The sequence below is a fragment of the Pteronotus mesoamericanus genome, unplaced genomic scaffold, assembly GCF_021234165.1.
Source record: "Pteronotus mesoamericanus isolate MK-2021 breed Mesoamerican mustached bat unplaced genomic scaffold, CSHL_Meso_final scaffold_21, whole genome shotgun sequence".
NCBI lineage: Eukaryota > Metazoa > Chordata > Mammalia > Chiroptera > Mormoopidae > Pteronotus > Pteronotus mesoamericanus.
This window is the reverse complement of record NW_026555310.1, coordinates 5,952,128-5,966,003: the sequence shown is the minus strand read 5'-3', so window position 1 is coordinate 5,966,003 and position 13,876 is coordinate 5,952,128. Positions and strand designations below refer to the sequence as shown.

Below are 13,876 nucleotides of genomic sequence, written 5' to 3'. Positions count from 1 at the left end.
TAATACATATTTTTATAAGAAAAACTACTAGACAAGAGCTTCATCCACCCACCTTCCTCTGACTAGGACTGAACTGGTTATCATTCCAAGAAAATTAACGCCACCTCTGAGTAAGTTTCTAAGAAAGGCCCTAAGGCCCTGGCCAGGTTGCTCAGTTGGTTGGAGCCATCACCCTGTACGCCAAAAGGCCTCAGGCTTGATCTCTAGTCTGGGCGAGCACAGGAAGTAACCCAGCAATGCCTCAAGTGAGGGTTAAAAAGAAAAAAAGAAAGAAAATCTGTAAGGTATCTTGCAGATTCTGACATCAGAGAATTCTTAATATTCAGGCACTACTTATTGCAATTCTACCCAGGTTCCTAATCATTCTGATGCTGTAGTCTATTATTTGAAATACTAGGAACATTTTCTCAATATCCTTTTCAGAGCTGCCTTCACTTCCTTGTTCTTCAGGCTGTAGATGAGAGGATTCAGCATGGGGGTGACCACACTGTACTGCAAGGAGAAGATTAGCTCTCGAGTGGATTCTGAATTTGGCATGAGATAGCGGAGAAATCCTGAGCCATAAAAGAAGCCCACTGCCATGAGGTGGGAGGAGCAGGTAGAGAGGGCCTTGCTTCTGCCTGCAGTAGAGGTGATGCTCAGGATGGTGGACAAAATACGAACATAGGAGAAAACTATCAGGAGAAAATTTCCAAAGAAATGCAGGAAGGAAGAGCAGAGTAGGGCAGTAAAACTTGCTGTCACATCAGAGCAGGACAAAGGGTAGAGAGAGGACAGCTCGCAGCAGAAGTGGTGGATATTGTGAGCCTCACAGAAGTCTAAATTGAGAGCTACAAGGATATTGATGAGAGCATCCAGAAAAGCCAAGCCCCATGAGCCCCACACCAGCCGCACACACAACTGTCTGTTCATCACCTGGCCATAGAGCAGAGGAGAGCTGATGGCCACATAGCGGTCATAGGCCATCACAGCGAGTAGGCAGGATTCAGTGCCCCCGGTGGCAAACAGAAAGAACGCCTGAGCCAAGCAGCCCTCCACTGAGATAGTTTTCTTCTCAGACAGGAGGTTCTCCAACAGCTTGGGCACCGTGACAGAAGAGTGGCAGAGATCCAGGAAGGACAAATGTCCCAGGAAAAAGTACATGGGGATGTGAAGATGGGAATCAACCCTGATCAGCAGGAGCAGCATCAGGTTCCCCATCAGGGTCAGGAGGTAAACAATGAGGAAGAGCACAAAGAGCAGAGCTTGGATCTGGGGGTCCGCAGATAGCCCCAAGAGGATGAACTCAGAGATAATGCTGTGGTTCCTCATTGCCTTCAATATGTTCTTTGGAATGTCAGAAGTAAATTGGGTGAAGCTTCTTCTTTTTATTTTTTAAGGTTTTATTTATTTATTTTTAGAGAGAGGGGTTGGGAGGGAGAAAGAGAGGGAGAGAAACATTGATATGAGAAAGAAACGTCAATCAGTTGCCTCTCCCAGATGCCCCTTCCCGGAACCGAACCCACAACCCACGTGTGTGCCCTGACCGGGAATTGAACCCATGACCTTTCACTTTACAGGACAATATCCAACCAACCAAGCCACACCAGCCAGGGCTGAAGCCTCTTCTTATGTCTAATATTCAGTGTTTTAACCCTCTTCTCCATTCACAAAGTTTCTTGCCCACTCAAAAATGTATGTCCTGAAATGATAAGTCCCTAGATTTCCTAAAACCCATAATTATGTTTTCTACAGAATTCCCACCCTACATCAATTCCCTGTCCATCTTTATTGTTCTTTCTTTAATTTCTTAGAGTTAATTTGTTCTTGTTTCATTATTAAATCTCCTGAAGGATTTTGTAAACTGTTGATAATAATCCAGTAGAAAGAGAGAAATTCCAGGAGGAATAAGATGAAATTGCAGAAATGGTGTCTCTGAGAGCAGTTGAGTTTCAGAGCAGAAGCAAAGCATAGGTGGCCTTAGGGGAGATTGTGTTAACGTCACCCATCCGACATGCATGAAGTCAATAGATTTGGTGTTAGAAAGGAAGAACTTGTCATCTAACGGCTTTTATTTTTCACTAAGTATTTAAATGAGATCATAAATGGAAAGTGAAGAGAGGTAGTGGCTGGACATTTGCCAAGTGAGGAGAAAAGGAGTAAATTAAAAAAAAAAGCAGTACAGAGATAGCCCAGATGCTATGTAATTTATCACAAGAAACTGTTGACCGATATGGAAACATACTCTGATCATAATCTCCAATCCCAGTTTGTGTGACCTATTCAGATTCCACTCTCCTCTGTGCCCTCATGCCATTTGTAAATATAGACTACCTACTAACTTTCTAAAGCTTGACTTTTTTTTTCTGACCCTGAACCAACCACCCAGATTACAGCCATAAATTCAGGATAACCCTTCAACACTATTAACTACATCATCTTAACCCTCACATCCTGCTCTGTATCTTGTGTTCATACTGCAAGACCAGCATAATCAGTTCTCAAAAGACATTGTTTATCCAAGTAATACACAGAATTAAAGCTATTCTGAGGAATCAAGTCCCCATTACTTGCACTTCTTACCTAGTTGAGCAATAACTAACACAGAATAAAAGAAAAACCTTTTGAAATCCTATGGCCCAGGAGATGAATAAGTTTGAATATCAGTGTGAGAATTTGGTATTAATGGGGAGTTTGAAAATCCCTGCTGATACAGATCTCTTCCGTGATTTCTAAAAGAGGAAATAAATGGGTAAATTGTACATGTTATTTATAAAAACCTAAATACTTCCAGTCATGTGGGGATTGCATTTTGTCTTATTATTACTTTATTTTTTCTCTTATTCACCACTCTAGCTGTAGCTACAGTGACCTGGATTCATCAGGAGAATAGTACATCAGTGGCAGAAGATGCCAAAAAAGCAAGGAATCAAAGAATGAAATACAGACAATCACCCCTTATAACTTTGGAGGGCAGCAAAAAGGCCCCCCTGTGTTCTACTCATCTCCAAATGGAGCTCTTCTACTAGCACTAGAAATTCTTTAAACTTTGGAGAAACTTCCTCTCCTAGAAATATACTCCAAAGCATGAAAATCTTGCATAAGGCAAATCTGCAAATTGCATCCTGTCAGGGGTCAGACTCCCTCAGGGGTAGAGGTGCACTGTATTAGCTATTTGAAGGGTTACAGAAATAAATGCAATCGTCATTTTTACCTTGTACTACAATTTTAGTATTCTCAGTGCTTCATTTATTCAGACCAGTGAGTCCAAATTTGGAATGGAAACAGCTCTGAGAATGCTGCCACTGTATGTTTTCATTTATTGTTACAATTAGGTGGAGTTAGCTGACTAGATCATTTCCAAAGAAAAGCTGCCTGAGAGGAGCTCATGTTAGAGTGAGACTTAGAAAAGAACCTTAGTATTGTGATGGGCTCAACGGAGTTGCTCAAAAAGTGTTATTTAAAAACAAAGATGAACATATGAGTAAGTAAGTGAACGAATGAGACTCAAGAGAATAGTCTAGGGCTTTACTTTTCACAGAGAACAGATCTAATTAGGAGTCAGTAAGCGATCTGGACACCCTGGACTCACCTGAAACCAGATACAGAAAGTGCACTGGAGGAATATTTCACCGAGTGGAAGGGTTTGCCCCAAGGCTGTGTCTTGAGCTCTGTTCTGAATTGCCACATATCTCAGAGTGCATCAAGGGGGATACCTATAACTAAAGATATAATTCATTTCTAGACCCTATATGTTTGGAGTGCTTGGAGAGGGTTATTTCTGAGTCACGAGGTGCCCAAAGTCTATCACTGATGTCCTGATCTACTCCCAACTCTTACGGCCAGCTCTCAGGTATTAACCTCTCTAAACCTCCAGGTTTCTGGTATAATGTGGGCTTTCAGCACCTGAAACAGGGAGTATATCAAGATAGAGGAAACAGACTTTTCTCAATTGTCCCACATGTAAAATGAAAACTAAAAATAATTGCTTTGGAAAGTTGTTAAGTACTTAACTGAATAACTTATGCATAGTGCTGAAGACAATTGAGGTGCTAAAGAATCATTAGATTCTCTTTTCTTCACCCCAAATCTAAATGTATAATTTTCCCAAAAGGAGGAAGAGAAAGAGATTTAAGGAAAAGACCAAAACATTTTAGGTAACAGAAACAAATACTATGTCAGAGAGAAATGTTCTCCTACCTCCAGTCCAGAAGAACAAAGATAAGATGAGAGGGTCTCAAGGAGAACAGAAGTGCCTGGTGAGGAATGACAAAAAGTGGTGGGAATTGAGGGTAAAAAGATCCTACAGGGAACACAGGAGCAGAGAAAACCATCAGAGAACAGAGGAAAAGCATTACCACGTTTCTGTCTTTTCTTGGTGCAGAATGCATCCTGTTTTTCTGAGTTGGTGGGCATGCCTCAGAGCTCAGGAGAAATTCACAAGACAGAAAATGTACCACAACAGTTCAGTCATGTGAACTGACTTAAATGCTCTTTGCGTTTAAGGTTTTTTGTGCATAAAGAGAAATACCTAAGCTCGGTACTCAAAAGCCTCTGCAAATAAAGACTTCAGAAATCTCTCCTAAACTTTGACAGCATTTTTGTTCTTATCCCCTAAGGGCTCTATAAAATGACAAAGAGAAGAAAGGCTCAAAAATGTCTAACTCCTAATAAGTAATAAAGCAACTTCTTTCATATTTCCTCTAGCATAATTACACAATCATTTCTTCGCAAATCTCTCTCTGTGACTGTTAATATATTGTTAAGAGCAACTTCCTAACAAAGGAGGCTCGGGTCTAGCCATTCAGAAGGGCTTGTGGGTTAAGGTGGCAAATGGGATGGCAAAGTATGACCTGAAAGCCCTGGGGATGTCTGGTTCCATCCTCATTGCTGGAAAGATCAGCCTGAAGCCCGCGTTGGACTTAGCTAAAGATAGGTACTGGGAGACCCTGCTGGGAATTCCAACTGAAACTGACTCACAGATTCCCTCTAGATCATCTGGCTAATGTTGTCATGTATTTAATTGTTATAGATAATAAAGACAATTACTATTGTAGATAACATTATCAGGTCAATGGTAATTTAAATTTACCTACATATTTGACTTTTTTTGCTCAGTTTTTTCCTACATCTAGAATTACAGATTCAATAGCTAAAACTAGATTTCAGTGGATGACTTTAACGCAAATTAGACAATGTTAAGAAGTACAAGTGAATCAGGATAGGTCAGAAGAAAATAAGAACTTCCATCTGTGAGTATTTTCTTTCTCCTTGAAGAGATGAAAAATGTCTCCATTTTTCCTTTAGTGCAAGTTTTCTAGTGATGTATTTATCTCATCTTCATTCTTAAAGGATGTTTTACTGGACATAGAATCTTAATGAGGGAAATATATTTTATTTAGTACTTTGAAGCTATCTCATTGTCCTCTGTTTCCTTGTTTGTCTAATGTTTCTCTTGAAGTCAAATGTTAGTCTAAATCAGTGATTTTCAACCTGTATGCTGCAAAAATTTTTAAAACATGCAATACCTGACTATTTAGTCAAGGGCACTGACCTCTTTTCCCTTAGATTGTCAAATAAAAAAGTGATAACAGCCAACATAACAATAGCCAGTTGGAGTGAATGAATCAAAACTATACCTATTTTTTTCAGGTAGGCCAAAAATAAATAAATAAATAAATAAATAACATTTTTAGTGTGCTACAGAATTTTAGTAATTAATTTCTGTGTGCCATGAGATGAAAAAGGTTGAAAATCACTGGTTTAATCATACTTCTACAATTCTCTAAATATTTTTAGACCTTTTTTCACTTTTTCTCTAAAGTTAATTTGTCCCTTTTTTCCCCCTGCCATTTTTAGTATTTTTTATTTTGGTTTAGTAATTTTATTACAATATGAAAATGTATAACTTTTTTACTTATCATACTTGGGGATTTATTTAGAGGCCTTCTAGCATTTGTAGTTGATGTATTTTTCAGTTTGGAAAATTTTCATCCATTATCTTACCTATTGTCCCATTTTCTCATCTACTACTCATTCTTTCTCTCTTCTTTGGAACTGCATGTACACATATGTTGTCTGTACTGTATACATTATTTATATCTTATTGTCTTTTTCTTGCCTTATTCTTTCTATGTCTTGTACATATTTTCTTCTTTTCTATCTTACATGTCACTATTGTACTTTTAACACTGTTTAATCTCCTTTAAATTTATACAGTAAGATCTTAATTTCAGCCATTGATTTTTATCCTAGAATTTTCACTTAGAGTTTTACATAGTTTCCAGGAATATTATTCCAAAATTCTCAATTTTGTTTTGAATTTCCATTAATAGTTTAAACTTTAAAGTAGTGTATCTAGATCTGTTTCTACTCTCTAGTTTTTGTGTCTCCATATTCTTGTTTAATTTTTCCAATTAGGAACATGATACTATTATGAAATTACAGAAATTACTCAAGATTCTGGATTGTAGTCTCTTCCTCCAGAGAAAATTTTCACTTTCTTTTGTCAGACAGCCAGGGGCATCAGCAGTTCTGGATCCCTCTGGGTAACTGCAGGAGCTGAGATAAAGCTGGGTTTCAGCCAATGCAGAGCCAGCCTGCTTCCAATCCAACTTTACTTCAGGTGTTGCTCTTTGAGGTTCCAACCCACCCCCACCCCCCCGCCATGGTCCTTGAAATCCATTTTTCACATTAACTTTAGGAAACTGTCAAAGTAAGTTTTTGTATTCTCAACCACCTCTTAAAGATGCCCAGTGGGGAAAAGAGATCCCTAAATACTGGACTTGCTTCTCTGGATTTTCTTCGTGATGATGGCTTCATAATTCTTCACTGCTTTTTTAGCTTTCAGATATCTTTAAAGTTGATCTTAAAAATATGCTGTTCAATGGATGGACCTGGAGATTGTTATGCTAAGTGAAATAAGTCAGTCAGAGGAAGACAAATACCATATGATCTCACTTATATGTGAAATTTAATTAACAAAATAAACTGACAAACAAAATAAAAATGGAGGCGTGGATACATGGAACAGACTGAGAGCTGTCAGAAGGCGAGGGGAGGGGGACTGAATGAAAGAAAGAGAAGGGATTAGCCAAAGAACATTTGTGCCTGACCCACAGACACAGACAACAGTGTGGTGATGGCGGAGGAGGGGCACCGGGTAGCAGTGGGCAAAGGCGGGCAGAATGGGGACATCTGCAATAGTGCCAACAATAAAGAAAAATAAACAAAAAATAAAGAAAGAAAAATATGCTGTTCAGCTTTTTGTTTTTGAAATGTGTGTTTGTCCAAATTACCTAGTTAGTAGTTACCAGATGTGAAAGCCCTTGAGAATATTATTTTAGTCCATGGCCATTCTATTATTATTAGGTATTCCTAATTTACATATTTGATAATGCTGATTTTTTTTTCAGTCCTTGTTTGGTTTACTTTACTATTTTGTCTGCATTTTTCTCTAGTCCCAATTTTTATCATTTTCTCTTTCCTCCCAACCCTTTTTAAAGAAATGTTCATATTATATATTTCTACCAAAATAAGCATAAGCAAATAATTTGAAATCTTTTCGTTTTTTCCTCCTAGATTGGTTTCTTCCTTTTGTTTCTATTTCATTTCGGTGAGGATGCATTTGGATGAAAATATGAGAAAACCAAAAGATCCATTGTTTAACCCATAAGAATGTTTATTTTGACTTATGAGTATGTATGGTGGGGTATGGGATTTGGAGTTTGTTTTAGCATTTTCATGGTAAGTCAAGTTATTGATTCAATGTGATTATAATATTTTGCTCTTTCTCTAACAGTCTCATTTAGACTTCTGTAGCTCCTCTCATCACATTCTCATACAGCTGTCCAAATTGGAGAGGAGAGCAAAGACTATTCCAGCAGAGGGTTCTCTTTAGACTCACTGGCTAGTACTGTATTCACAGATACCATCAGCTGAAAGCAAGGCTGGAACATTAAGTATCTGGCAAAGGATGGTAGAATTTCACGAATGGTTTAGACAATAGTGAACTATCCCCTGGTGCTAGGTGTCTAAATTAAATTAGAGTTGTTAGTAAGTAAAAAGGTACAATGACAAATAGGTGAGCAACAGTGTCCATGCACATGGCATGTTTCTTTCCTTCCTAATTTTGACTGTCTTTGCCAGGATACCGGAGTTCTCTTTGTTGCCCTTACCTTGCTATTTGTCTTTTCTTTTGATATAGATTAGGAGCTTGGATATTTCACTGTATGCACTTTTTGTAGCCAATATATAACAACATTTTTACCTATCTTCCTGCCTGTGACCAGATATTTCTGTATACAAACAACCATTTTTACTCCCTCCTTTAGTTTGGTACATACTACGGCCTAAATTGTGCTCTCCTCCCACCCCCCCCCTTCCACCCCCACTCCACGCACAAATTTATATGATGCAGTCTTTACCCTCAGTGTGATGGTAATTGGAAATTTGACCTTTGAGAGATAAGGTTTACGAGGTCATGAGGGTGGGGCCCTCATGATGGGATTAGTGCCCTTATAAGAAGAGACCAGAGATGCTGCTTTCTGTCAATCTTCACCATTCAGTCTATGGTATTTCGTTATGGCAACCTGAGCTAATACTGCACTGGGATGGCCCTTCTCAATCCAAGACAAAATACCTCCACCTGTGCTTCAGATATTATTCCATTCTGCTTCCTCTGGGACCTAGCTCCCTCAAACTTGTTATTTCTCTAGTTGGTATTGAATTTTTCTTCTCCATTTGTCTTTTGCATTTAACACTTAGCAGATTCAAACTATTTTTTCTCTACTTGTGTGTGTCATAACATTTTTTTCCTAAAAACATTTTCTCAGTCCCATATAGCTTATAGCTTCTGTCTTAATTTTCTCATTTCTTCACACCCAAGTATAGTAAAGTAATAATTGAATTACCTGGCTATCATTTCTGCATCAACCACTTTTCTGAAGCTTCTCCAGTTTACTAATGATCTATGAAACCAGTATGAATTTGCTCCACAACACTGAGATGCATAAAACACCATTTTCCAATGTTCCTTGTTGCTTATTTTTAAAAGTGGTTTTATTATGTAATTTTTCAAACATATCTACAGACTTGAAAATATAAAGAATCTCCACTATACCATGCATACTTAATCTTTTACCATATTTGCTTCAGATTAGTTTTCAAAAATGGGACATTTACATTTGAAATCTTTATATCATTCCCCCATCTCTTTCTCTACCCATAGATACCCGCTATCTTAAAGTCAGAACATAGCCGCCTACAGTAGGCAGAATGGCCCCCTAAAAATGTCCACTCCCTAATCTTTGGAACCTGTGAGTGTGTTACTTAACATGGCAAAAGTGACTCTGTAGATGTCATTAAGGTTATAGACTTTTTAAAAAGGAGATTATCTTGGATTATCCAGATGGGCCAAATTTAATCATATGAGCCCTTAAAAGCAGAGAACCCTGTCATTAGTGTGAGAGAGACATGGTAGAAATGAAGTTAAAGAGATTCAAAATATGAGAAGACTTGACCCAGGACATATAGAAAGCATGAGAAGTCATGCAGCCAGCTTCTAGCAGCAAAGCCCAGTCCTTAGCTGGTAGCCAACAAAGAAACAGGGTGTCAGTCCCACGATTTCAAGAAACTGAATTCTGCTATCAGTCTGAGCTTGGAAGTGGATTCATCCCCAGAACCTCCAGAAAGGAGTGCAGCCCTGCGGACACCTTGACTTCTGCCTGCTTAGGCTCTAAGCAGAGGATGCTGTACTGGGACATCGATCGGCAGAACCTTGAGATAACAAATAGGTATTGTTTATTGTTCTAAGTTGTTAAATTTGTGGTAATTTGTTACAACTGCAATAGAAACTAATACACTTCCTCATGCATGCTTTTATATTTTTACTACATATACGAGGTCTGTCCAGAAAAAGTTCAGCCATTGTTAATACAACAGTTAGCTCGGCATCACTGTAACTTGACGGCCAAGGAGAGTGGACTGGAATGTACATGTGTGAACGGTAATGACTTCACTCTACTAGTCAGTGGGGGTGGTAGACACTGTTGAGTAACCATGTGTATTGTGTGGCTGTCGCATTCAAAATGACTGAGTAGAGCAAGGAATCTGCATCAAGTTTTGCATTAAGCTTCAACATTCATCCATGGAAACTATTCAGATGATTCAGAAGGCTGCAGCTGTAGACAACTGGTGATTGGCAGCTTCATCAGGAAATATGCCCACTCACACATCATGTCTTGTGCAGAGTTTTTTTTTGTGAAACGTCAAATCACCCAGGTGATTCAGCTCCACTACAGCCCAGATTTGGTGCCCTAGGACTTCTGGCTTTTCCCAAAATAAAATCACCTTTGAAAGGGAAGAGTTTTCAGACCGTCAATGAGATTCAGGAAAATATGATGGGGCAGCTGATGGTAATTGGGAGAACTGTGTGAGGTCCCGAGGTGCTTACTTTGAAGGGGACCGAGGCACCATTGTCCTATGTACAATGTTTCTTGTATCTTATATTGTCTTCAATAAATCTCTCTATTTTTCATGTTACATGGCTAGATATCTTCTGGACCAACTTCGTTGTATATCTATGTTTTTAAACTTGACAAATATCTCTCGTCATATGAAACATCCTGAAATTAGCTTTATTTCCATTCCGCATGTTTCAGAAGTTTTCCAGGTTGATGTGTAAAAATAATTCATTTAATTGTTATATAGCATTCTACTTCATGAATATATCACATTTTATGCATTTTTCAGAAGATTAAAGCCCATATGATGAATTTGAATATGTTTTGGTTTATCAGTAGACTCTACAGGATTTTCTATGTAGATAAGCACATTATCTTCAAATAATAACTAATCGTCTTTCACGTCTTTCTTTCCAGTTCTTAAATTTTAATTTATTTTATTTCCTTGTTTCATTGCATCTGTTGGGGCTTTCAATACAATATTAATTTGTAAAAGGGAAAGTGGCCATCCTTTCTTATTTTAATTGAAGACAAATTTCTAAAATGTATTCTTTAAGCAAAAGTTTACTGTAGGCTTTGTATTTACTCTGTCATGTTAAGAAAGGTTCCTACTATTCCTAGTTTGCTAAGACCTTTATAATAAATAAGGACTGGACTGAATTTAGTGAATGCCTTTTTGCATCTATTGAGATAACATGTTTTTTCACTTAAAATTTCAAATAGTGGATTTAAATAAAATATTGTCTGAAGCTTGAATTAGAGAACTCTTGCATTAATGGTGTAAATCCAACCAATTTAAAACTAGAAATGTGGAGAAGAAACAATCCCTTCTAACAATATAAATATATTTTCATATTCTAAGTTTCAAATAAATAAAGTAGTTTGCCCAAACCTTGCAGTTAGAAATTTAAAGGTAGTAAAGGGCCAGAATTTAGCCTCAAGTTTATTTAAATCTAAAGTACTTTGCATGTTTCCTGTTCCAAACACACACACACATACACACACACCCCTTTATATATACAAAACATGTAAGTGAAATGTCATATATCTACATCTATCCATCTACTCACACACTTGCATCATTTACAGCTCATTTATTCTGACTTTGGGAAAACAAGGAAAGTAATATCTTATTCCTTAGCTGAACTGAAAAGAGAAATGCCTTCTTTTGGTTTAAGTAAATTGGAATTAGAGGCTCCTCTAACCCTGGAGCATCATGGCACTATAAGATCAGGCAACTCCTGTTATTGTTAAGAAATAAAACAGGGCTCTAAGTTACGGGAAACAAAATGAAGATGGTTTCTTTAATAAGATTAAGTATATCTGGCAGGTTGCACAGCCAGTTTTGCCTGAGGTAGAAAGAAGACAGATGCTCACAAACCATAGGCAGATTAGGAAGGTCTGGGAGATGTGGAGTTTAGATGAACAAGTGTGATGGTTGAGAATAAAGCCTATGGACTTTTTATCTTCCTACTCTGAATTCTTTTGCTCTTCTGTTTTCAATATAACCTAAAATTAAAGGTAATTAGGATAAATTAAGAAAAATACAAAATTGGAACATGAACTCCTTTTTTAAATTTAAATTCCTTTTAAGCACTGATTCCAAATATTATATTTTTAAAATAGCGCTGAGTAAACATTGTAACAAACATTTATATTTTTTTTTCTTTAAATGAAGTATAAGAAATTTATAAATCCATGGAGGCGTGAGAGTAAATATGCCAGCTAGTTCAGACCTAATGGCTAGGACACCACTGCCTCCTTGTGGCATAATTTCAGAATGACAAGTTCTGGTTATCGACCATTTTTTTCAAATCAAGAGTTCTGACAGTCAATGTCACAGAAGCCACGGCTTGGTACAGAGAGAGAGTTATTACAGATCTCAGATGGTCAGGGAAACTTTTACAGGAAAGATGCTATTTGATTCTGCCTTATTTAGATAAGCAAGTTTTAGGAAGAGAAGAGAAAGTATCTTCCAGGCAGAAGAAAGAGTTCAATAAAGTGAGAGAGTTGTGAATGTGTAATATATGAGATTAAGACCATGGACTTTGATGTTAAACACAGTTAAACTTGAATCCCAGTTCTGCACCTCACCTCCCTTGTGACCTTGAGCAAGGTACTTCTTTCTCCTGATTCCTTGCCTAGAAAATGGATTTGATCATTGTGTGCCATCATAGCTTGGTTGTGAGGATTAAATGAAATGTGCACATAACATTTAGCACATTGTCTGGCCCATTAGTGCTTGCTTATTATTAATATGTTTCCTTCCAAGTTGTCATTTTCTTAAAAGAGTGAACCACCTAGTAATTGCTAGATTTTTTTTCTTTTTTTGTCAAGCAGAATAAACCATATTATACACACGTGTCAACTGTAAGACATATCTGAAATTCAGAAACACTAATATATGAAAAATGTGTATTATAGAATCAAAGGAAAGTATGTTATCATCATTATGAGGACCAGTGTGAAAAGAATCTGTAATACCATGCTTAATATTTACGTTTGACCTTATTGTTAAAGTTCTTTTCTTTTTTGGTGGTTTATAGACATTCTCTTTATGCTCCTTAAATCACACGTTAAGGTTAATGTTTAGTTTTCTGTTTCATGTGGTTTCTAAAAAATCCTCAGCACATACCAGACATTCCATAGATTATGGAATTAGATGGAATCTGACCAACCTGGGGGTGGGTTAGGGAGAGAGGTAACCATTGGGTCTCATCTAGAACTCAATAATGAGCCGCAAGGTCAGTGCCAAATGAGTGCCAAAAACGAAAGCCAGTTTTTTCCTGAGCATTACAGCTGATAGACAGCTCACCTCCTCCCATTATGTTTGGTAATTTTATAAAAGAAACAACTACAGATGTGGTTATCAAACTTTAGTGTGCAATTTAATGCGTGTTAAAACACTGCACTGTTGCTGAACCTGACCCCAGAGTTTCTGACTCAGGGATGGAGCCTGAAAACTTGACTTTTCAACAATTCCCTAAGCAGCCTGATACATCCAACCTAAGGACTACACTTTGAGAACGAGTGCAGTAGAAGAAATTGCGCCTCCAGAGCCTTAGCCAGAGACATTATTCTGACAGCCCTTGGCTCATCGGACCCTCTCTGTAGCAGGATGGCCTCAATGCCCAGAAGGCTGTGAGCCTCTCCAGTCCACTGCTTTCTCTGGCTTGGGCTCTTCTTTTTGTTTGGCATTCTCTACATCCACAATGATGATGAAATATTGTCCTGGGAGAAGCAACTGTGATCCCTTTGAGCATTACTAGTCCTCTGAGAAAAAGGTGACTGGGGAGTGAGATTCTAGCAAGTGCCTAGGGTCTTGTTACTGCACATGGCACTGCTGTCTCTTCAGGCTCCAGCAGTTTCTGTCTCTTTCAACAGTTCCCAGGAAACTTAGTTGAGGGAAGTTTGTGCAAGCAGCTCCCCAGTGT

The 13,876-nt window shown here is 38.0% G+C and overlaps 1 protein-coding gene across 1 annotated transcript; it reads right to left on the bottom strand.

The window, feature by feature from the left end:
- Positions 1-393: 393 nt before the first annotated feature.
- Positions 394-1,335, bottom strand: LOC129084677 (olfactory receptor 8S1-like). The gene has a single exon (XM_054590874.1). The coding sequence runs from the start codon at positions 1,309-1,311 to the stop codon at positions 394-396; it is 918 nt and encodes a 305-aa protein (XP_054446849.1). The 5' UTR covers positions 1,312-1,335.
- Between the last annotated feature and the right edge of the window lie 12,541 nt (positions 1,336-13,876).